Here is a 25,766-nt window from a genome sequence, read left to right on the forward strand (position 1 = left end):
TTCCCTGGTCATCTGACCTTGAAGGGCAATGGGATTTGATTACAGGAGTCCCACAGAAGTAGGGGAAACAGACACACCATTCTTGGAGGGCACAAAGTCTTGCATGCACCAAGACCCAGAGAAAAGGAGCATTTACTCCACAGGAGACTGAATCAGACCTACTTCCAAGTGTTTGACAGTCTCCTGTGGAGGCATGGGTCAGCTGGGGCTCACCACAGGGATGGGGGTACTGGCAGAAGCAGTCCTAGAGGTCCTCCTTGGCGTAAGCCTTCTTACAGGTCAGCATTAACTCTGCCATAGAGACCACAGACCCATAATTCAAAAAGAGACAAGCACTCTAATGTTCACTGCAGAACTGTTTACAACAACCAGCACATGGAAGCAAGGTAGATGTCCATAGGCAGATGTAAGTACAGAGAAGTTGTGGAAGGTATATGTGATGGAATATTGTTCTTGTTATTTTGTCACTAAGTTGTGTCTGATTCTTTTGCAACCCCAAGGACTGTAGCTCGCCAGAATGCTCTGTCCACGGGATTTCCCAGGTAAAAATACTGGGGTATGTTGCCATTTCCTTCTTCAGGGTACCTTCCTGACCCAGAGTTTGAAATCAGGGTTCCTGCACTGGCAGGCGGATTATTTACCATTGACCCACCAGGGTAACCCAGTGGAGTATTACTCAGTCATAAAAATGAACAAAATTGTGTCATTGTTAGAGAGGTGGATGGACCTAGAGAGTGTCATACAGAGAAGGAAGTCAGAAAGAGAAAAACAAAGATTGAAAATTAACGTACATATGTGGGATTGATAAGAATGGCATAGGTGACCCTGTTTGCAAAGCAGAAATGAAGACAGTGATATAGAGAACTAATGTATGGTACCAAGGGGGAAAGGGTTAGGGTGGGAGGAATTAGAATATTGGGATTGACACATACACACTATTGATACTATGTACAAAATAGACAACTGTTGGGAATATACTGTATAGCACAGGGAATTCTCCTTAATTCACTGGGATGTCCTCAATGCGAGGCAAATCCAAAGTGAGAGGATATATGTATATGTTTGTCTGATTACTTTTAGTATGGAATAGAAGCTAACACAACATTGTAAAGCAACATACTGCAAAAAATATTTAAAAAAATAATAGAGTAAAACAAATACATTCTTTTGTCTTTGCTGCCATTGACTCTAAACAGTGACTGTAAATGTACTTTTATTTAAGCATTCCTTGATTTTCCAAAGAACAATGCAAAGTAAATCAGATTTTTCCTTCACAGGCTGTTATTTCAGAGAGTGATTTTATATGTTAACATGTATCTTTCAAAATGTAAATGTCATACAAAGGAAACTAGGATTAATAACTTTTTAAATTTTTCTTCTTTACTGTAATTGTTTTTACTTTCCTAGTTAGTATGGGGGAGTAAAACATGCCATCTCAAAATGTCTCTTTTGATACACAGATTATTCTAACTGAAAACAATCAAGGCCAAAAGATTCAGAAAGGAACCTGACCTTTGGCCTAACTGCCTGAAAGAACTTGGACAAAGGTCCTGTTCCCTGAAGAGAACTATGACCAGAGATACCTGCAAAGATTATGGGCAAGGTGTGGTGGCGAAATCTTGGTAGGGCCTAGAGATGAGAGTCCACTCTGTGGCCCGGGGTCTCTGCCTGGCACAGAAAACATTCGGTTGCCAACATTCCCTTTTCCATCTTCCTGATAACTGCCTTCCTATTCTTTCACATCCCAAAGAACTACCATTAAAATTTTCTTTTGTCTCTGGCTCTGGGCTTTGGCCATTTTGATGAGTTATTCAGTTTTCCTGGGTCTCTCTCATGTCTATGTGTTATTACACTTATTTTATCCTATTAATCTGTATCACATCAATTTAATTCTTCAACACCCACAAAAACCTAGAAGGGCAGAGGGGAATTTCATCCTCCTCCATATTACCTACATCTCACATATTTCTTTCTGTGTTCAAAATCCTTCTTAATGAGGTATTCAGTAACAAACTAATGGCTACAAATGTCATTAAGGATTTTACTCATATTGATATAATTACATATTTCTTTAGGCTTTTCTAATTTTTATTTATTTATTTACTGAGCATTACCCCGTCCAATAGAGCAAGAGCCAGGTTTCCTCATAGCCAGTCCCTCCCATCAGCAAGCTTCCACAAGCCTCTTAAACTCATTCTTCAGAGGGCAGACAGAAGAACTACAATGCCCTATCCTTTAGAACAAAAACCACAATCACACAAAGCTAACCTAAATGATCACGTGGATCACACCTTTATGTAACTCAAAAGCTACGGGACAGGCTTTGCAGGGCCACCCAAAGTGGACGGGTCATGGTGGAGAATTCTAACAAAATGCGGTCCACTGGAGAGGAGAATAGGAAACCACTTCAGTATCCATGCCTCGAGAACCCCATGAACATCATGAAAAGGCAAAAAGATATGATACCAGGAGATCACACCAGGGGGAGATACCTGAGCCCCCCCAGGTCAGTAGGTGTCTAATATGCTATTGGAGAAGAGCCCAGAAATAGCTCCAGAAAGAATGAAGAGACGTGACCAAAGTCAAAACGACGCTTAGTTGTGCCTGTGTCTGCTGGTTAACATAAAGTCTGATGCTGTAAAGAACAGTACTATATAGGAACCTTGAATGTTAGGTCCATGAATCAATGAAAATTCGTCAAGCAGGAGATGGCAAGAGTGACTGTCACCATTTTAGAAATCAGACATCTAAATGGACAAGAATGGGTGAATTTAATTGAGATTACCATTGTATCTGTGGGCAAAAATCCATTAGAAGAAATGGACCAGTCTCATAGTCAAAAAAAGAGTGCGAACTGCAGGTACTGGGTGCAGTGTCCACAAGGACAGAATGATCTTGGTTCATTTCCAAGGCAAAGCATTCAGCATCACAGTAATCCAAGTCTATGTGCCAACCACTGATGCCAAAGAAGCTAGAGTCCAGTGGTGCTATGAAGATGTACATCACAGCCTAGAACCAACATCCCCCAAAAATGTCCTTTTCATAATAGGGGACTGGAAAGGAAAAGTAGGAAGTAAAGGAATAACTTGCAGCTGAAGATGGAGAAGCTCTACATACTTTGCATAAACATGAAATGGAGCTCACTCTGGCTAAGATCATAAGCTCCTTACTACAAAATACAGACTTAAGTTGAAGAAAGTAGAGAAAATCACTAGGCCATTCAGATATGACCTAAATCAAGTTCCTTATGATTATACAGTGGAGGTGAGGAATAGTTTCAAGGGATATGATCTAGTAGAAAGACTGCCTGAAACACTAAAGATGGAGGTTCAGAACAAGGTATAGGAGGTGGTAACCAAAACCATCCACAAGAAAAAGAAATGAAAAAGGCTAAATGGTTGTCTGAGGAGGCCTTACAAATACCTGAGAACGAAGGGAACCAAAAGGCCAAGGAAAGATATACCAATCTGAATGCAGATTTCCAAAGAACAGCAAGGAGTAATAAGAGAGCATTTTCAAGTGAACAATGCCAAGAAATAGAGGGAAAAAATAGAATGGAAAAGACTAAAGTTCTCTTCAAGAAAATTAGAGATACCAAGGGAATATTTCATGCAAAGATGGGCACAATAAAGGACAGAAACTATAGGGACAGAATAGAAGCTAAAGATTTTAAGAAGAGGTGGCAAGGGTATACAGAAGAACTGTTCAACAAAGGTCTTTATGACCCAGATAACAGTGATGTTGTGATCACTCACTTAGAGCCAGATATCCAGGAGTGTGAAGTCAAGAGGGCCTTAGGAAGCATTCCTAAGAACAAAGCTAGTGGAGGTGATGGAATTCCAGCTGAGCTATTTCAAACCCTAAATGATGATGTTGTTAAAGTACTGCACTCAATATGCCAGCAAATTTGGACCACTCAGCAGAGGACACAGGACTGGAAAAGGTAAGCTTTCATTCTAATTCCAAAGCAGTGCAATGCCAACAAATGTTCCAACTATTTATATAATTTCGCTCATTTCACATGCAAGCAAGGGAATGCTCAAAATCCTTCAAGCTATGCTTCAACAGTATCTGAAAAGAGAACTTCAATATGTACAAGCTGGATTCAGAAAAGGCAGAGGACTCAGATATCAAATTGGTAATCTCCATTGGGTCATAGACAAAGCAAGCGAATTCCAGGAAAACTTCTACTTGTTTGACTATGCAAAAGCCTTTGTCTGTGTGCATCTCAGGAAACTGCAAAATTATTAAAGAGATTGGAATACCAGACCACCTTACCCCCTTCTGAGAAATTGGTATACAGGTCAAGAAGCAACAGTTAGAAGTGGACAAGGAACAACAGACAGGTTCAAAATTTGGACATGAGTACTTTGAAGCTGCATATTCTCACCCTGATTATCTAAGTTATATGCACAGTAGATCATTAAAATTCCCAGATGGATGAACACAAGCTGGAATCAAATTGCAGGGAGAAATATCAATATCTTCAGATATGCGTATAATACCACCCTTATGGCACAAAGTGAAGTGGAACTAAAGAGACTCTTGATGAGAGTGAAAGAAGAGAATGAAAAAGCTGGCTTAAAACTCAACATTCAAGAAACTAAGATCATGGCATCTGGTCCCAACACTTCATGGCAAACAGATGAGGAAAAAGTAGAAACAATGGAAGATTTAATTTTCTTCTCCAAAATCACTGTGGATGGTGGATGCAGCCATGACGGTGGTGGTGGTGGTTTAGTGACTAAGTCCTGTCTGACTCTTGTGACCCCATGGGCTGTAACCTCCCAGGTTCCTCTGTCCATGAGATTCTCTAGGCATGAATACTGAAGTCGGTTGCCATTTCCTTCTCCAGGGGATCTACTTGACCCAGGAATTATTCCCAGATCTCCTGCACTGCTGGCAGATTCTTTACCAACTAAGCTACGAGGGAAGCCCCAAATTAAAAGATGCCATAAAATTAAAAGATACTTTTTCCTTGCAAGAAAAGCTATGACAAACCTAGAACACATAATAAAAAGCAGAGACATCACATTGCCAAAAGAGTTGTGTCTAGTCAAAGCTATGATTTCCCAGGGGTTGTGTGTGGATGTGAGCACTGGACCATAAACAAGGCTGAGCGCTGAAAAATCGATGCTGTTGAATTGTGGTGCTGGAGAAGACTCTTGAGAGTCCCCTGGACAGAAAGGAGATCAAACCAGTCATTTCTGAAGGGAATGAACGCTGACTATTCATGGGAATATCTCATGCTGAAGTTGAAGCTCGAAACTTTTGGACACCTGATGGGAAGAGCCGACTAATTGGTAAAGACTCTGATGTTGGGAAAGATTGAAGGGAAAAAGAAAAGGAGGCAGCAGAGGATGAGATGGTTGGATGGCATCACTGATTGGATGGACATGAGTCTGAGCCAACTCCAAGAGATTGTGAAGAATAGGGAGCCTGTAGTCCTACGGATCATGGAGTCAGTCAGAGATGACTGAGCAACTGAACAAAAGCAACAACACAGAACTGCAAAACAACAAAAGTAAAATATACTGTAAGCAATGGACAATAGGTAATAACACCATATTGATATCAGTTGCTCAATTTTAACAAATGAACTTGTATCAGTTGAAACAATCCAAGATGTTAATAACAGAAGATGCTAAGTGGAGGAAGAGACTGGCTTTATAGGAACTCTGTACACTATCTGCTAAATTTTCTGTAATCCTAAATCTGTTCTTTAAAAAAATACAGAGGCTCAAAAGACAAAATATTCACTACTCATTATGAAAGAAATGCAAACCAAAGCTACAATGATGCATTACCTCACATTTTCCATTAAGGCTATCATAAAAAAATCTAGAAACAATAAATAATGAAGTGTCATGGAGAAAAGAGAACCCTCTTGCACTTTGAGGAGGAATGTAAATTGATATAGCCACTATGGAGAACAGTATGGAGAGTCCTTTAAAAACTAGAAATAAAACTACCCAATGGCTCAGCAATCCCACTACTGGTCATACACACTGAGAAAGCCATGTGTGAAAAGATTCACAGACCACACTGTTTATTGCAGTACTATTTACAATAGCTAGGACATGGAAGCAACCACCTCAACTTCCACTGACAGATCAATAGATATGGAAGTTGCGGTAGATATATACAATGGAATATTACTCAACCATAAAAGTATCAAATTTAAGTCAGTGGCAGTGAGGTGGATGCACCTAGCGTCTGTTTCACGGAGTGAAGTAAGTCAGAAAGAGAACAAAAAGTATTGCACAGTAACACATTTATATGGAATCTAGAAAATGGTACTGATGAATTTATTTGCAGCATAGGAATAGAGACACATGTAGAGAAAAGAAGTGGACACAGCAAGCGATGGAGAGAGAGGGACAAACTGAGAGTGGCTATGACATATATGCACTACCATGTATATAAGAAAGAGCTAGTGGGAAGGTGCTCTACAACAGAGGGAGCTCAGACTGCTGTTCCATGACAACCTGGATGACTGAGATGGGGGTGGCCTGAGGGATGCTCATGGAGGGGGATATATGTATACTTAGAGCTGCTTCATACTGTTCTACAACAGAAACTAACACACTATAAAGCAATTCTCCTCCAATTAAAATATTTGATAAATGCTCTACTGATTTAAAATGTAGAAAAATTCTGGACAAGAATATGTAGCCAGTACAGAGTTATATACAACAATGTCAAATGAATAAGAGACAGGAACAATGAAGAGCAAAAGATAACATAAGAATTTATCCTCAAATTAAAAATCTTAGGAAACACGCACAGAAAATATTCAAACATATAAATAACTTCAGCTATCTCTGATCACCACAGCAAAATCAGGAGTCTGGCCTGGAAGAATCAACAATTACTTATCATGTAATAGAAAATCCACCACAAATAAAAGCAACCATACCAAAAAAACATCCCTACAAAGAAACCTTAGAATAATGTATACATTCCACATATAGGCAACAAGAAGAATTTCCTGACAGCCTTAGGAGAAAGAAGTCTCAAACAGAATAGTATGTTATGTGTATTCATGAAGAGCAGATATTGTAAGACTGTCAATGTTCCTTAACTCTTTACAGATCTACTCCAGTCAGACCAGCTGAGATCACAGTCAAACATGGGCTGCTGTTTCCTGTACCCAGAATAAACCATGGAAAACTTACAAGGAATAAAGACAACTATTAACAGCAGGCAAAACACAAAACTAAATAGTGCCTGAGGCAAAATAAGTCTCTAATGAACTTGACCCTATGAGTGTCAAGGTGAGGGAGTACTCGGAGACTGACAAGGGGTGTGCAGCCTACAAGGGAAAAAGACAACAGGATCAGCTGGAAAAGGCTTTAAAGTTCAGCCCTTGATTCTTCCACTGTGCCCTGGGGCCATGAATCGCTACAGCCTCACTGAAGGAATCTGAGGTAGCATCTCAGAGCTCCCATGCCAAGATCATGGGGAACAAGTTTGAGCTGGATGCGGCAGCATGGCCCAGAGGTCATGAAATAACCAGCACAAACTTTGTTAGTGGATGACAACTGGCCCTTTTAAGTGATCACCTTAATAGACTATCATGTAGGGACTAAAAGAGAAAACTTAGTATCCCAAAAATTGTACCAAAGAACAGAAATTCACCTCAGAACTTTCAAGCAATGCCCCTGCAGTCGACTAAGAGCCCATAGTGAGAACCGTCAGGCTAAGGAGCCCCTTCACTTACTCTGCTGGGATGGTGTGGGGCAAGGTTGGGGACAGAGGTGGATTCATACCAGAAAGGGAAGGATTTCCAGGCCCTGCCAGCAGTCAATATGAAGATCCTGAGTGAGATGTGAGGGGTTCCACACCACAGAAGGCAGTCTCCCATCCTTTCCTCTCAGCTCATCTTACCTGCAGCAGCCATTTCCTGGAAGCCTCAGGCAGAAGGGTCCAGAGGAGATGTACGTGCACTTCTCACCAGGAGTCTCGGGACTTGATGTCTTCGATGGGAGGCCTTGGCCTCAGGTCAGCAGATGGGATGTAGCCCACCACCTACAGGGGTCAAGGGAAGACACGGAGAGTGGACGGAGCATCACTAAGCCCAGAAGACAGGGCCTGAAAGTGCCCTCACTGTCATTCTCAGGAGCTCCAGGAAGCCTGTTCGGCCAGGCCAGAAACAATTCCTGCTGGGGTGCTGACAGAAGCTAGAGCCTAGTAAGGAGGCCCTTAGAGTCCGCTCAGTACAGGGAAAGTCTCAGGATCCGGGACGATTCAAGGAAAAGTGCACGTGCCAATCCTCCAGGAAGCTCCCCCGGAACCCCGCCCACCCTGGCCCCGCCTCTGTTGTCTGCCTGGAACACAGAACCACATGACAGGAAGTGACGACCACGCACACACGCTGCGGCTGCGAAGCCATCTTTGAGAGCTGCTGCCATCTTAGAGAACTGCTGTGTAGGGTGCCCAGACGGACGACTTCCAGGTCTCATCAGGTGACGTGAGTTACAAGTGCGGGGACACACGTCCAGCACGACCAAGCCTTTCCCTCTGAAAAGAGGGGGCTGGACAACCCCCAGACACCCTGCCCCTGCTCTCCCCTGGAAGATTCGGGCCTGCATCTTAAGCCCCAAGTCCGTCCATTTAACCAGGTGGTCTACGAGAGGAAGGCTTCGGTCCCGGGCTGGTTGACTCAGGTTCTGCTCAGTACAGGTTAAGCCCTGAGCCCTGTAGCTAAAGGAGGGACCCTTGGGAGGGACTGAGGGTCTCCACACGCCAGAACAGTGGCCACGCGAAACCCCCACCCCCCGCGACTTGGCCTCCGAGCATCCGGGTAGGATCCGGGCGGCTGTAACAGCTTCGGGTCACACTCACTATGATCTCGGATGCGGGACACTGAGGGAGGAGGGCACCTCGGTCCGAGGGGTTGGTAGCTGGTCAGTACAGAGAGGATGTCAGGGCTCAGGAGGAGCCAGGGTGAGGACCATCCTCCCAGACACACAGATGAATCAGGACCCTCCCCTGTAGTCAGTGCTTCCTCCCGGCCAAACATGGGGAAGGGAGGCTGCGGTCTGAGTGGGGAGGTTAGAGTTTGCGTACGGAAGGGCGGGTCCCGGGACCCTTAGGTGGGAGGCTGAGCACTCCGTCCTCTCCATTTCCAGAGTCACAGGGAAGGTGGCAGCATCAGCTTCAGAGCAGAAGAAGGATCAGGGTGGGTGCTAGGGGGTCATTCCCCATTTTTCATCCTAACTCTGAATGTGAACTGAAAGGACATGCCTCCCCTGCCAGCCCCCACAGGCCTCCCTCTAACGCCCAGGCAGGGCTGTCTGGCTGCGCCCCAGGGCTCACTCTCACTTCCTCCTCACGGGTTAGGGGACAGGCTGACTAGGTGAAAAGACTCGTGGATCCTAGAGCAGTGGACTCAAGGCCGCCTACAAAGCGGACTTGGTTTAAACTGGGGACGACCCTCCCTGGCGAAGGTGCTCACAACATTTCTTTGTCCTTCCTCAAGGCCACTCAAAGCCTACCTTCGTAACTGCAGTCCTGCCTGCGGTCCCTGACCTGTGTCATCATGCCTCGGAAGCACAAAAACAAGCAACATGCCCGTGGGAAATGCCACCAGGTCCAGGGGGACACTCAGGAGGTCCAGGCCAGTGCTGCTGCAGCCCCAGAAGAGGAGTGCACATCCTGCCCCTCTTCTGCCCCTCAGGGTTCTCCTCCGAGCTCCCCTGCTGCTGCCGATCACCAGGAGCTTCAGGGAGCCATGGCCCCTAGCTCTCCTATTGCAGAGGCTTCCTGTGCAGGATCTGAGGAAGGTGCCCAGGGCCCTGAGGAGGAAAGTGCATATGCCGCCCGGGCAGCCCTGCTCGCTCGGAGCATTCGCAAAGATCCTCTGATGAGGAAGGCCAGCTTGGTGATGGATTTCCTGCTGGAGAGGTACACCAAGAAGGAACCCATCACACAGAACGGCATGCTGGAGGTCATAGGCAGGAAGTACAAGCAGCACTTCCCTGAGATCCTGAGCAGAGCCTCTGAGCGAGTGGAGCTGGTGTTTGGCCTGGAGCTGAAGGAAGTCGACTGCAACAAGAACATCTACACCCTCGTCAACAAGTTCAGTCTCGGGGTTGAGGAAGGTTCAAGTGATGAGGAGGAGCTGCCCAAGTCTGGTCTCCTCATGGCGCTCCTGGGCATCATCTTCATGAAGGGTAACCGTGCCACCGAGGAGGAAATCTGGGATTTCCTCAATGTGTTGGGGATCTATGCTGGGAAGAAGCACTCCATCTTTGGGGAGCCCAGAAAGCTCATCACCATAGATCTGGTGCAGAAGGGGTACCTCAACTACCGCCAGGTGCCCAATAGTGACCCTCCAGGCTACGAGTTCCTGTGGGGCCCGAGAGCTTATGCTGAGACCACTAAGATGAAGGTGTTGGAAGTTCTGGCCAAGATCCAGGATAAGGTCCCGAGTTCCTTCCCAGACCTCTATGATGAGGCTCTGAGAGATCAGGTGGAGAGAGCAGCGCTGAGAGGTGTGGCCAGGATTCCAATAATGGCTGAAGCCAGTGCCCCTACCCGGGCCAAGTCCTACAGCTCCTCCCACATCTAGGGAGGGGTCAGGGCACTTTGTTCCCTTTGTTTTGGAAGAGAACAGTCTACGTCTTAAATAGCATGGGGTAGTAGGGGTGGGGGGAATAAAACCCATATGTTCTTCACAGTTTTAAGTTGTATGGGAGTTTAGGTGCAGGTTTAACAAAATATACACGTTTTCCGTTTATCCATATGAATAATATCTAGTAAAAAACAGATGATTTAGGTAGGTTGGTAGAGGTTTTTTGTATTTTTAAATGTCACTACTCTTCATAAGGTTTATTTTGCTTCAGAATCTAGGTTTGTTAATGTCATGGATGTCATGTTTACTGCTGTTAGAATTAAGACTAGGAGTTCATTATTTGTAAACAAGTTGAAAAGACTTCAATATTTTCCTTATGGTCCAGAACAAGATAACATAATATTGGAATAGAATTTTACTTGGAAATGTGTAAGAATCCTAGAAATAAGTATTTGGGATCACAAAGCTTTCAGAGTAAACGCTGGTTTATTTTTTGTTTGTCTTCTTATCTGTCCTCTTTCCTTGTAAAAGTTAATAACATGGACTTAGATTTGTTTAGCTTATTCAAACTGTATGACATTTAAATCATAATAAAATAGAGTCTTTGCTCATTATTTCCTTTTCTCCCAAATTAATTGGCCATCTTCTGTTTAGAAGGCTGTCTTATAGTACTGGGTTGGTAAGAAAATGAAGCCCAAGCCACTGCCCTTGGAATTTTGCATCTAGCAACAGGTACCATATAAGGAAGGTGGTGAGCAAACTCTAAGGAATAAACAAATCATAAATTCAAATGGGGGAGGTGTGGAAGAGGAGGTTCCAGATGAGAGCAAGCAAGTCGAAGTTACCTGATTAAGGTGGCACTGGGTCTTGGGAAAAATCTAGTTCTTCGGTGGGAGGTCATGTTCAGTCCAGATGCATGATGGGCTAGATGAAGCTGTGGGTGTGATGCCAGACACTCATATGAAGGTTCTTAGAGGTGAGGCTGTAAATCTGGAGTATATCTAAACCATGTATTCACCATTGTTTGGGGATATCCGAAAACCATAGGGAATGGAAGGGGCCCTGTGCACTTGAGCCAGGGAAAGTGAACACTCAAAATAACACATTTTCATCAAAAGCTGTCTAGAGAGTTTCTGAGAAATAAGGGTGATACCCATTGAAGCGAGATGCCAAGACGTCACTGGACTGTCTCTCTTTTTCTGGGATGGGAGCACCAGAATTTGTTCTGGTAAACGGGCAGTTTAATTAGGTTATGTTTAGTGTAATTTGGCAAACTTTAAGGGAGGGCTCAATTTTTACTGTCAGTGGGATTAAATTAGGGGTGGTTTGGACAAAAAAAGCACCTGAGAGGGAAGTTGCTGGTCCTTGAGACAAATGAACTTGTCCTTGCATCCATGTGGAGAAGATAACCCCAAACATAATAAAACAGGTGCTCAAATAGGGAAATACTGCTTAGTTTTACTTGCTTGGGAGCATTAGTGCTGATGTCGATTTGATTATTGTTTGGACTTGCATATTCTCTAGTATAGCCTGGAAATAAAATTATGTGATGGAAGTTTGTTATCATTTGGGGTCAAAATCATCTTCGTAATGCCATTCATTCAAAGTACCAAAGCTTGTCTCATACTGTGCCAGGTGATTTACATACATCACACATGTCTGTGGTCCTACACTATAGACTCTTTCAAACACAATGTGCAGATAAAGAAGCTGGAATAAAGAAGCTCAAATTCAAAGCTCATAAATGATAGGAGCTGGACTGAACCCCGGCACTGAATTCCTCCCAGAGCCCATACTGTGCCACTCCTCCAGGATTAGGCTAACCTTGGGTCATTTCCTCTTTCTGAACATGAGTCCAAAAGGTATTTCACATGTGAAATAGCAGAATTTCATACCCCAAACATGGTTTTGGAATAAAAAGCCCCAGAAATAAATAACAAAAAATGAAAATAAAAGTGAAGTACGAATAAGGAAGGAGACAGCATTCAGTGACAATTTATCTACAAAGAAAATGTCAGTAAACGGCAGTAGATCAGGGATGCAGAAAATCATTTAATTCAGCCCCTTCCTTTCAGAGAGTAAATCTGTTAAGAGTGAAGGTTCTACAAGAGGCTGTGTCTGGTCAGTAAAGAGAAGGAAGAGATCAGCGTGTTTTCTCTAATGGCACACCACCTATGCTGGGGCTCCCTTCCGGACTGCAGCTTCCCTACCACTCCTGGGACTCAGCCCATTCTCTGTGAGATTTGTTGCAGGCAGACTAAGACTTTTCAAAGACGTGGCTTTTCAAGAAGGCTTTCACAGAAGAGACAGGAGTCAAGGTAAAGACAATGAGGAACTGAAGTCAAAGAGAGACTGGCCTGTGTCGGCTCTCAGAAGGCCAAGACAGGGCTGCCGGCTGCACATTCCCTCACTTCTTTTCAGGGCTTGCAAGGACATGGTCTTTGGTCTACATGGGTCACCTTAGGTTGAAAGAAAGAGGAAATCCAGAGTCCCCCAGGAGTCAAGGTGAGGCACCTGAGTGAGGGCATACCCCTACACTGAACACAGAGGGCCCCAAGAAGCCTGAATCCTGATGTCATCCCTGAAGGCACAGGTAGGAGTAGTCTAGTGTGGCATTCCCAGACTTTCCCTCTCTGACACCACAGGGATTGAGGACCTTAGTCTGAGTAGAGCTCCCTTTTGTAAACAGAGAAAGGAGCCCCAAATGCTGCCAGGAGTCCAGCTTTGGACTTACACAACCCCCTGACCTCAGAACTCTGAGGAAACCACACAGAACCCTGCCCTTCCTGGCATCCCTAGGATACCTGCTCATTGTTGACATGACATGCACATTTCCTTCTATGATGTCACAAGAGGGGTTGGGACATGGTCCAAGGGGTATAGCCTAGGGCCAGCAGTGGGATTATTTCCAGGTTTTCCAAAAACCAACTGAGTACCCTGAAGACTTAGGGAACCACCCAGCCCATAACCATATGATTCATCTCATCCTCTGCACCTCAGAAGACCAAGGACAGGTATGGACAAATGAGGAGAATCTTACTTTCTCCTAGGGGTCTCACAGAGATGCTTGCCCTACTATAAGAAAGTATAGTAGTAGAAGGGGTGGACCTAATTGGAAGGTAGGGTAGAATTTCAGGCCAAAACAGAGGTCAAAGCAAGGACTGAGGGATCATCTACCAATGAAAAGAAGTGATAATGAAAGCAGCCCTGTTCCTTGTAGCCCTTGAAATACCAGGGCAGAGCTATCAAGCTGAAGTTCCATCAACACTTATTTACATCAGGTGTGTAGGAGGTGAACCCCTTAGTATGAAGGTGCAAATACTATTCCAAGAAAGGGGTGGGGACACCAGGATCTATGGGGAACCAAAGGAAGCACTCTTAATTCATGTTGAGGACTCCAGAGGCCAGGACAGAAAACTTCCCACTGAGCACTCAGTACTGGGTGATATCTACTAACTGGGATGATAAGCTGAGGACCTCTTCACTTCTCAGAAATCACAGGGAAAACTGTGATGACAACAACAGGACAGCAGAGGGAATGGGTCTTATGACTGGCCACTAGTTGGGTGGTGGTCTTGAATGTGAAATAACAGATGCCTCTGTGTAGGAGACTACCAGCCCCTTCTGTCACCCTAGTGTGCCTGAGGCAGGGGTAGCAGGATGAAGCCTAAAGATCACTCTAATTTCCTTCAATATGTTTCCCAAAGGACAGGCTGATTAGGAGAATAGGAACCCTGGGGTTTTTCAGAACAGTGCCCTCAAGAACACCACAAATGTAGCCTTCCTGATAACCAAGGTGGTATTTCCCTGCTGCAGCTGCACACTCAACCTTCGTCTTCCTGTGGGCCCTTATCACCTGCCCTCCTACTCACACTTCTAATCATTGTCCCCCAGCTCAGGCATCATGCCTCGGCGTCAGAATCATAAGCTCTGCATCCGTGAGAAATGCCACCAGGCCCGATATGAGCTCCAGAGTCACAGGGGTGTTCAGCCCGCTGCAGTAATGGAAAAGCTTCCCTCTACCTCTTCTCTTTTAGAAGATAATTCACAGAGCTCCTCAGCTACTGGGTCAAATAGCACTTCCCAGGGGTCTTCGGAAGCCCCATCTACTACCAGCACTTTTTCAACTACTTCTGACACAACATCTGAGGAAGAAGATACCAGTCAAGATGAGGAAGATTCACGTTCCTCCGATGTCTCATCTTCTACTGAGAACACCTACAGTGATACTCTGAACAGCATGACAAGTTTGTTGGAAGAGTTCCTTCTGCATAAATACAAAATGAAGCAGCCCATCATGAAGGAAGACATGCTGATGATTATCCACCCAAAATACCATAACCGATTTGCCGAGATTCTCAAGACAGCCTCTGAACACATCGAGGCTGTCTTTGCAGTTGACTTGAAGGAAGTTGATTCAACCATCCACTCCTATGACCTTGTCAGCAAACTGAACCTGCCCAACAATGGGAGAGTGTGGGATGGTAGGGGCTTACCTAAGACTGGTCTCTTGATGACAGTTCTGGGTGTGATCTTCGTGAAGGGCAACTGTGCTGCTGAGGAAGACATCTGGAAGTTCTTGAATATGATGCGAGTATATGCTGGGAGAAAACACTTCATCTATGGAGAGCCCAGGAAGCTCATCACCAAAGACTTTGTGACGATGAAGTACCTGGAGTACCGCCAAGTTGCCAACAGCGATCCTCCATGTTATGAGTTCCTGTGGGGCCCACGAGCCCATGTGGAAACCAGCAAAATGAAAGTCTTGGAATTTTTGGCAAAAGTCAATGATACGGTCCCCAGTGCCTTCTCATCACAATATGAAGAAGCTTTGCGAGATGAGGAAGAGAGAGCTCGAGCCACAGTTCCAGCCAGGCCTGGCACCACTCTCACTTCCAGGCATGTTCCATGGCCAGGTCCAGCTGCTTCTCCTACCCCTACTGAAGACCAAGACTTTTAAAAAATCATCCAGATAAGAAAATTTGACATCAAAATAGGGACCTTTGCCGAAATGGGAAGCAATCCCACAATAATATTGCTGGGACAATGGAATGAAAAAATAAAATGCAAAAAATTTCAAAACATGATCAATCTTGATTGTTCTCCATCTTTTCTGTCTTCTGTTTTGTAAAATTAAATAATTTATACCTCGATATGCTTCTTGAAAAATGCAGGAGGTATTAAACCTTAACAAGTTAGACCTCTTACTGTCTTCATTTATTTTTTGAGCATCTGCTCTTTGAAAGGCTCTATGCTAGTTCTGGTGAGGCTAAGATCAAGACCTAGCCTATGCCCAAACAACTTTTGAAACAAGTAGCTGCAATCACATAAGCAAGATCTTGAGATAGCCTTTAGGAATGACAGGAAAGTACAAAGACTATCCAGGAGGAAATCTCTACCTGGGCTAACGTACTGATTTGTTAGGCTTTCCACAACAAAACCCCACAGAATCAGTGGCTGAAACAACGGAAATTTATTTTCTCAGAGTTCTAGAGGCTGCAAGTCCAAGATGAGCGCTGATTTACCCTGAGGCCTCTCCCCTTGGCTGCCAGGTGGCCACCCTCTTCACTTGGCATTCCTTTTGAGGGCATATATCCCTGGTGCCTCTTTTTTTGTCTCCATTTCTTCTTATAGTCACACTGGGTTATGGCCCACCCTAAGAGATCAGCACTGGGATTTCTTTGGAAGGAATGATGCTAAAGCTGAAACTTCAGTATTTTGGCCACCTCATGCAAAGAGCTGACTCATTGGAAAAGACTCTGATGCTGGGAGGGATTGGGGGCAGGAGGAAAAGGGGACGATAGAGGATGAGACGGGTGGATGGCATCCCTGACTTGATGGACGTGAGTCTGAGTGAACTCCGGGAGTTGGTGATACACAGGGAGGCCTGGCGTGCTGCGATTCATGGGGTCACAAAGAGTTGGACACAACTGAGCAACTGAACTGATCTGAACTGAATGACTTAATTTTAACTCAACCATCACTTTAAAGACCTTATTTCTAACTACAGTTGCATTCTGAAGTACTCTGAGTTATGCCTTCAATATGCATTTGTGGAGTTCGGCCCCTACCAGATAGAAATCTATGGTGTCTCTGCTCTTATCTCAATGCAGGAGATTCCAGTGCACAGATTGGTATGCTATGCACATCGTCTGCAGGGAGTTTCTGAGATGTAAGGGTGAACTCCCTTGAGGTGTGTAGGGAAGGAGGACATTCCTCCCTTTACCCCTTTTGAATTCTTGTGGTTAGACTACTAATAAACTTGACACAAGATAGGGTAACAGGAGAAAAAGAGACAAATTGCAATTCATGTGCACAGAGGTGTCATAGAAATGGGACCTAAGAAGTGGGCAAAGCAGGCAGCTTTTTTATTTTTTAGACAACAAAACAATTTGTGAGGAATCAACAGGACAAATCAACTTAGGTTTTAGGTATTCAACTAGTAAGGAATCTAAACAGAATCTGTACCCAGGGTAGTAAATGAAAGACTTAACAATGTTTGTGTATACAGGCTTCTCTGCTTGAACTGCCTATTTCTGGTTAGAAGGGTTTCCCTCTGCCTCCAGATGCAGGCAGTACATCCTTCAAATGAGATGCATTTCCTGCTCTCAGGGAGACAGAAATCGGGAGGTGGCAGCATGTCCCTCCTCTGTTGGCTGTTTCTTAAGTAACTTGAATTCAAAATAATCAATATACCACTCTGGTATATTTGGGGGCAGAGTGCCCTAAGCCTTGACAGGTCCCTCCTCTGAAACTTGCCTGCAAGTCTCACATGGTAAAAGCTGATCTGGTCACTGTGGAGAGAGAGAATGGATTAGTGGAGTCCTGAATTTCATGGCAGCAGTTGCATCATTCTGAGAACAGGTCAGTTCATTTATGGCAAAACCAATACAATATTGTAAAGTAATTAGGCTCCAATTAAATAAATTTAAAAAAGAGTGATATCTCATTTCAATAGGTGGTGATGCAGGTGGGCTCCCAAAGCTAGGTCTATGGTACAAGCAGTATCAGGTAGTTACTAATAAGAGGCATTTCTATGGAAACAAAAGAAAAGCAGACGTTAATGATCAGAGCTGGTTATAAACCAGTTTCTGAGCCCAGAGGGTAGTCAGTCAAGATGTTTTCTAGGTGTCAGGATTGAAGCAACTATTGCAGTTTGAAATGTCTCTATCACAGTTAGCAATATCTCTGGGTGATCAGGTTAACTTTCTCAGTGGCTCGTACAGCAACAGGCATGAAGTCTATTTGAACATAAGCTGTTGTGACAATCGCTCTGATCTTGCATCAAGTCATTTGCTTCACATTGCAGGACTTCAGGAAAATGGCAATGTTAGTTCTCAGTGATTCAAGTCAAAAGAATGGGAAACTAGCGGATCAAGATGGTAGAGGTGTATCACTCGGAGCTCACTGTCTCCCCACAGACACATCAAAAGGATGGGAGAAATGGGGAATTTTAGTAAGACAGTTGCAGCTAGATACGGGTGGACACTAGAAAAATTCAGGATCCAACCCAGTTTGCAGGTAAATAATAAAACTTCTGGGAAACATAATACCACTAGAACCTAATACCCACACATGTGTAGGACACTTTCTATTGAACCAATTTTTTCTGTCTATCATCTCCCTCATTTCTACCGAAGACAGGAAAACTAAGACCTAATTTGTTTGCAAAGGAAGTCTCAATTCAATAAACTCGGCCTGATTATTTATCTAAGTACAGTAAGAATAATAATTTGCCAATAGGCGCTTTTAAATCTGCTTTGCTGGAATGGTTCATAAGGAGTCTCCAGAAGGAAATTTTAATAGCCTCTTGAGGCTAGGAAGCCACAGCAAAGACTTGTTGTCAAACCTAGAGATCTGGATGAATTCCTCTCTTCCTGAAGTCCCCAAAACATCCTAAAGTTCCTGGGCCTACCAGAAGTGATCTTCCTTACTCACCTGGTAAGGCTGATGGGAATTCTATCAGCAAGGTCCCAGGCTGTTTTTCCTACGGGTTTTTATGGCTCCCTATGGTTAACCATTTTTTGCATTTCTTTTCCATGGGAATAGTCTTGATCCCTGTCTCCTGTACAATGTCACGAACCTCATTAAATGCAAAAAGTAAAATGGCTGTCTGGGGAGGCCTTACAAATAGCTGTGAAAAGAAGAGAAGTGAAAAGCAAAGGAGAAAAGGAAAGATATAAACATCCGAATGCGGAGTTCCAAAGAATAGCAAGAAGAGATAAGAAAGCCTTCTTCAGCGATCAGTGCAAAGAAATAGAGGGAAACAACAGAATGGGAAAGACTAGGGATCTCTTCAAGAAAATCAGAGATACCAAAGGAACATTTCATGCAAAGATGGGCTCGATAAAGGACATAAATGGGATGGAATTAACAGAAGCAGAAGATATTAAGAAGAGATGGCAAGAATACACAGAAGAACTGTACAAAAAAGATCTTCATGACCCAGATAATCACGATGACATGATCACTGACCTAGAGCCAGACATCCTGGAATGTGAAGTCAAGTGGGCCTTAGAAAGCATCACTATGAACAAAGCTAGTGGAGGTGATGGAATTTTAGTTGAGCTATTCCAAATCCTGAAAGATGATGCTGTGAAAGTGCTGCACTCAATATGCCAGCAAATTTGGAAAACTCAGCAGTGGCCACAGGACTGGAAAAGGTCAGTTTTCATTCCAATCCCAAAGAAAGTCAATGCCAAAGAATGCTCAAACTACCGCACAATTGCACACATATCACACACTAGTAAAGTAATGCTCAAAATTCTCCAAGCCAGGCTTCAGCAATATGTGAACCGTGAACTGCCTGATGTTCAAGCTGGCTTTAGAAAAGCCAGAGGAACCAGAAATCAAATTGCCAACATCTGCTGGATCATGGAAAAAGCAAGAGAGTTCCAGAAAAACATGTATTTATGCTTTATTGACTATGCCAAAGCCTTTGACTGTGTGGATCACAATCACCTGTGGAAAATTCTGAAAGAGATGGGAATACCAGACCACCTGATCTGCCTCTTGAGAAATTTGTATGCAGGTCAGGAAGCAACAGTTAGAACTAGACATGAAACAACAGACTGGTTCCAAATAGGAAAAGGAGTATGTCAAGGCTGCATATTGTCACCCTGTTTATTTAACTTATATGCGGAGTACATCATGAGAAACGCTAGACTGGAAGAAACACAAGCTGGAATCCAGATTGCCAGGAGAAATATCAATAACCTCAGATATGCAGATGACACCACTCTTATGGCAGAAAGTGAAGAGGAACTAAAAAGCCTCTTGATGAAAGTGAAAGTGGAGAGTGAAGAAGTTGGCTTAAAGCTCAACATTCAGAAAACGAAGATCATGGCATCCAGTCCCATCACTTCATGGAAAATAGATGGGGAAACAGTGGAAACAGTGTCAGACTTTATTTTTTTGGGCTCCAAAATCACTGCAGATTGTGACTGCAGCCATGAAGTTAAAAGACGCTTACTCCTTGGAAGGAAAGTTATGACCAACCTAGATAGCACATTCAAAAGCAGAGACATTACTTTGCCAACAAAGGTTCGTCTAGTCAAGGCTATGGTTTTTCCTGTGGTCATGTAAGGATGTGAGAGTTGGACAATGAAGAAGCCTGAACGCCAAAGAATTGATGCTTTTGAACTGTGGTGTTGGAAAAGATTCTTGAGAGTCCCTTGGACTGCAAGGAGATCCAACCAGTCCATTCTGAAGGAGATCAGCCCTGGGATTTCTTTGGAAGGAATGATGCTAAAGCTGAAACTCCAGTACTTTGGCCACCTCATGAGGACAGTTGACTCATTGGAAAAGACTCTGATGCTGGGAGGGATTGGGGGCAGGAGGAGAAGGGGAGGACAGAGGATGAGATGGCTGGATGGCATTACTGACTCGATGGACATGTGAACTTAGACATGTGAACTAAGACATGAGTCTTAGTGAACTGCGGGAGTTGGTGCTGGACAGGGAGGCCTGGCGTGCTGCAATTCATGGGGTCGCAAAGAGTCAGACACGACTTAGCGACTGATCTGATCTGATGGTTAACCTTAGTTTCCTCAAGTTACCTGGTCATATCCAAGTCTACCTGTGTCTGTCAAATATGACATTCCAGTCAAAGTCTCGGTAGTATAATTTCTATTTCCATTTATCCCGCTACAAGAACAGATTCTCACTGAACTTTTGAAAAATAACTATTTTCCTAAGAAAATAAGAACATTGAGAGTTTCTAATTTCTGGAGTGAGACAGTAGGGAGAGAAAAATTAATGTTTCAATTCTAATGACAAAGGTACAATTTATCAAATTGCTGTGTTAAAAAATTTCCTTATATGTAGAAAATGAAAGATTTTTAAAAGACAGTAATCTTTCAAAAAAATCAGGAAAATTATCATCATATTTGTAATTCATTAAGCCCCATGTTCCTAATTCTTATATTGCCAGAGTCCAGTTTTTGTACTGTTTCTGTCAATCCTCCCTGAAGTTTGTGGTTCATATGGACAATGATAATTTCAAGACACGTGCAAGGTTTTGGTTAAAGCTTGTATAATTTGCCCAGGGAAATGTGTGCCTGGATCACACTTGATAAACCAAGCAGAGAACACATTTTCTCACACTTTCTTTGGAATCAGCAAGGGAAGGCTTCAACTCATCCAGAAAATATAGGAATGACAAGAATATTTTGATGACTCATCTGTTCTGTTCAGTCTCTCGGTCATGTCTGACTCTTTGAAACCCCATGGACTGCAGCACTCCAGGCTTCCCTGTCCATCACCAATTCCCAGAGCTTGCTCAAACTCATGTCCATTGAGAGGGTCATGCCAACCAATGTTTTCATCCTCTGTAGTCCCCTTCTCTTCCTGCCTTCAATCTTTCCCAGCATCCGTGTCTTTTCCAATGAGTCAGTTCTTCACATCATATCGTCAAAGTATTGGACCTTCAGCTTCTGCATCAGTCCTTCCAATGCATATTCAGGAGTGATATGTTTTAGAATTGACTGGTTAGATCTCCTTGCAGTCCAAGGGACTCTCACGAATCTTGTCCAGGAGGAACAAGATGGCAAGAGGAGTTGCTGGACGTGGAATACATTTCTCTTCATGGATACATCAGGAATACACCTTCAGACACAGAAGTGGATGCAGAATACCAGCTGAGAGTGGACAGGAGTACATGACCAGCAGAAAAGAATGTATAGACCCACGCAAAATTCAAGGTCAAGCCCTGAGCCTTTACAGTGGGTCCACTGGCTCCAAGATCCTAGACTATCAGAGAACTAACCCTAGGATATCAGACAGTGAGAACTGACACAAAGGAAACCACAGGAATACAAGACCCGGCATCACCAAACCACTGATAGCACCCTCTGCAGGACGCCTCATCTAAACCACAAAGAAAACAAAAATGCAAACCCGATCATCAGCAGACAGAATGACCACCTTACTCAGCCTTGCCCATCAGAGGAAAAAGCAAACAAACAAACAAAAACTCAGCACAAATCTCACCCTATAAGAAGCTTACACAAACCACTGGACCAACCTTAGAGGGCAGAAATAAAAAGGAAGAAAGAATTCAACCTTGAAGCCTGGGAAAAGGAGACCTCAAACATGATAATTAAAATAATAATAATAATGAAAAAGGCAGAGAAATACTACACAAATAAAGGAACAAACCAGAAACACAGAAGTCCAAATAAATGAAGAGGAAACAGGCAAACTACCTGAAAATGAATTCACTGCTAAAAGGAATGCAGTGATACTGATACTTTGGAAACTGTCTGGCAAATTCTTTTAAGCTAAACATAGCTTTACCGTCTGAGCCACCAGGGAAGCTCCAGTCTTATCATATGATCTAGCAAATGAATGTTAAGGTATTTACTCAAAAGAGCCCAGCCCATCCAAAAACCTTCAAACAAATTTTAATAGCAGAATAAGTCATAGCTGCCAAAAACCGAAATCACCAAAGATGACCTTCAGTACACGAGTGGGTAAACAAAGTATGGTAAGCTACACGGAACGCTATTCAGTCCTGGAAGAAAACATTTCAAACCATAACAAGTTATAGAGAAAATTCAATGTGTATTGATTAGCAGAAGAAGCCAGTATAAAGAGCCTACATACTGTATGATTCCATCAATGTTACAGTCTGGAAAATGCAAATCTTTAGAAAGAGTAAAATGTTGAGTAGTTGTCAGGGGTTCCAAGTGAGGTTTTGAGGGATGGACAGGTGGAGCATGGGAGATCCATAGGGCATTCACACTCCTCTGCACGACACCATGTTGGCTGAGTTGATCCTATCATGCATCTGTCAAACACTAAGGAACTGTAAAACACAAAAAGTAAAATGTATTGTAAACAATGACAATAGTTAATAATAACATATTGACATTAGTTGATCAATTGTAAAAAATGAACTTGTATCCATTGAACCAATACAAGATGTTAATAATAGAAGATACCAAGTGGAGGAAGAGAGTGGCTGTATGGGACCTCTCTATTCTATTTGCTGAATTTTCTCCAATCCTAAATCTGTTCTTTTATAAAAGAAATACAGAGGGGCAACAAACTCATAAACACATGAAAAGAGGAGCTACATCGTTCATCTCGAGAGAAATGCACATCAAAATTACAATGAGGTGCCGCCTCATACAAGTCAGAATGGCCATCATCAAAAATTGTACAAGCAGTAAATGCTGGGGAGAGTTTAGAGAAAAGGTGGGAATGGAAACTGATATAGCCACTATGGAGAACACTGGGGAGATTCCTTTAAAACTAGAATTAAAACTACCATATGACCCAGCAATAGAAATACTGCACATATACACTGAGAAAAGAATAATTGAAAAGATACCTGTATCCAATGTTCATTGCAGCACTGGTTACAATAGACAGGACGTGGAAGCAAAGCAGACTTCAACTGACAGATGACTGGATAACGAAGTTGAGGTAGCCACATACAGTGGAATATTACCCATAAGAAGGAACTAATTTAAGTCACTTGTAGTGAGGTAGATGCACCTAGAGCCTGTTTACAGAGCGAAGTAAGTTAGAAACAGAAAAGTAATGTACATTAACAAATATACATGGAAAGTAGGAATGGTACTCACGAACCTATTTGAAGGGCAGGAATAGTGACACAGATGTGGAGAATGGACCTGTGGACACAGCAAGGGAAGGTGTGTAGGATGAATTGAGAGCGTGGCACTGAGAAATATCGAGTCCCATGTGTACAAAAGACAGCTGGCGGAAAATTGCTGTATAGTACAGGGAGCTTAGCCTGGTGCTGTGTGACAGCCTAGAGGGGTGAGATGAGGGGGTGGGAGGAAGTCTCATCAGGCAGGAGGAATATGTATACGTAGAGCTGATTCATGGTGTTGTATAGCAGAAGTCGCTTCAGTCATGTCCAACTCTGTGTGACCCCACAGACGGCAGCCCACCAGGCTCCCCCATCTTTGGGATCCTCCAGGAAAGAACACTGGAGTGGGCTGCCATTTTCTTCTCCAATGCATGAAAGTGAAAAGGGAAAGTGAAGTCTCTCAGTCGTGTCCGACTCCTCGCAACCCCATGGACTGTGGCCTATCAGGCTCCTCCATCCATGGGATTTTCCAGGCAAGAGTACTGGAGTGGGTTACCATTGCCTTCTCCATACAATGAAATATTAGCCATAGAAAGGAATGAATTTAAGTCACTTGTAGTGAGGTGGATGCACTTAGAGCCTGTAAACAGAGTGAAGTAACTCAAAAACAGAAAAAGAGTGCATATTAATGCATACACATGGAAAATAGAAAATGGTACTTATAAACCTATTTGAAGGGCAGGAATAGTGACACAGATGTAGAGAATGGTCATGTGGACACAGCAAGGGAAGGACAGGGTGGAATGAATTGTGAGTGGCACTGACAAAAATACTGTACCAAGTGTACAATAGAGAGCTAGTGGGAAACTGCTATATAATACAGGGAGCTCAGCCTGGTGCTATGTGACAAAATAGAGGGGTGAGGTGTGGGGCTGGGAGGGAGTCTCATGAGGCAGGAGGAATATGTACACTTATAGCTGATTCATTCTGTTGTATAGCAGAAACTAACAAAATATTATATAGCAACTATCTGTCAATTAAAACATTTTTAAGTCTAATAATTTAAAAACTAGAAAAAAAATATGGATAAGAACACAGAGCCAGTACAGAGTTATATGCACCAAAGCAAAATTAATAAAATCAGCAATAATGAGGAGCAAAATATCACACTAAGTATTTGATCCTTGAATTAAAATTCTTAGGAAACAGGCACAGAATATATTGACACAGAAAACGAACTTCAGAAAACTGGCATAAAAAAGATCAGCACAGCAAAATCAAGAAACTGGTCTGGAAGAATCAACAGTAACTTAGATCATGTAATAGAAAATACACCATAAACAAAAGCAACCATATAAAAAACGTACCTACAAAGAAACCTTAGAAAAATGTATCCAATCTACATGGAGGAAACAAGAATTTCCTGAGACCCTTCGGAAAAGAAGTCTCAAACAGTATCTTAGGTGTATACACGAGGAGGACATACTGTAATACTGTCAATTTTCCTGAAATCCTTTACAGATTTAGTACCAAACCGGGAGTAGCTGAGACCACAATCACACGTGGGCAGCTGTTTCCTGTACCCAGAACAAACCATGGAAAACTTACACAAGGAATAAAGACAACTACTAACAAAAGCAAGAACACAAAACTAAATAATCCCTGAGGAACAATAAGTCTCCATTGAACTTGACCCTATGAGTACCCAGGTGGGGGAGTACTCTGAGGCTGACACAGGTGTGCAGGTCACAAAGGAAACAGACAACAGGATCAGCTGGAAAAGGCTTTAAACTGGAGCAGTTGATTCTTCCACTGGGCCATGGGACCATGAACCTCTACTGGTTCACTGAAGGAACCTGAGGCAGCATCTCAGAGCCCCATGCCAGGATCATGGGGCACCAAAGTTTGGGATGGACATGGCAGTATGGCCCAGAGGTCATACAATAACCAGCACAAACTTTGTTAGTGAATGACAACTGGCCCTTGTAAATGATGAGCTTAAGAGACTGTCACACATGGACTAAAAGAGAAAAGCCTATATCACCATAATTGTACAAAAGGACAGAAATTCATCTCAGAACTTGCAAGCAATGCCCCTGCAGTCGACTAAGAGCCCACAGTGAGAAC

At 43.3% G+C, this 25,766-nt stretch overlaps 2 protein-coding genes across 2 annotated transcripts; both read left to right on the top strand.

The window, feature by feature from the left end:
* Window positions 1-8,373: 8,373 nt before the first annotated feature.
* Window positions 8,374-11,193, top strand: LOC147339988 (melanoma-associated antigen B18-like). Its single transcript, XM_086386872.1, has one exon. It carries the CDS (start codon window positions 9,545-9,547, stop codon window positions 10,574-10,576), a length of 1,032 nt encoding a protein of 343 aa, XP_086242998.1. The 5' UTR covers window positions 8,374-9,544; the 3' UTR covers window positions 10,577-11,193.
* A 2,237-nt stretch (window positions 11,194-13,430) lies between these two features.
* Window positions 13,431-15,666, top strand: LOC147339989 (melanoma-associated antigen B5-like). The gene has a single exon (XM_086386873.1). The coding sequence runs from the start codon at window positions 14,484-14,486 to the stop codon at window positions 15,537-15,539; it is 1,056 nt and encodes a 351-aa protein (XP_086242999.1). The 5' UTR covers window positions 13,431-14,483; the 3' UTR covers window positions 15,540-15,666.
* Window positions 15,667-25,766: the final 10,100 nt, after the last annotated feature.

Source organism: Bos grunniens, chromosome X (assembly GCF_055505025.1).
Source record: "Bos grunniens cultivar Pamir isolate PY7600 chromosome X, Bosgru_T2T1.0, whole genome shotgun sequence".
Classification (NCBI taxonomy): domain Eukaryota; kingdom Metazoa; phylum Chordata; class Mammalia; order Artiodactyla; family Bovidae; genus Bos; species Bos grunniens.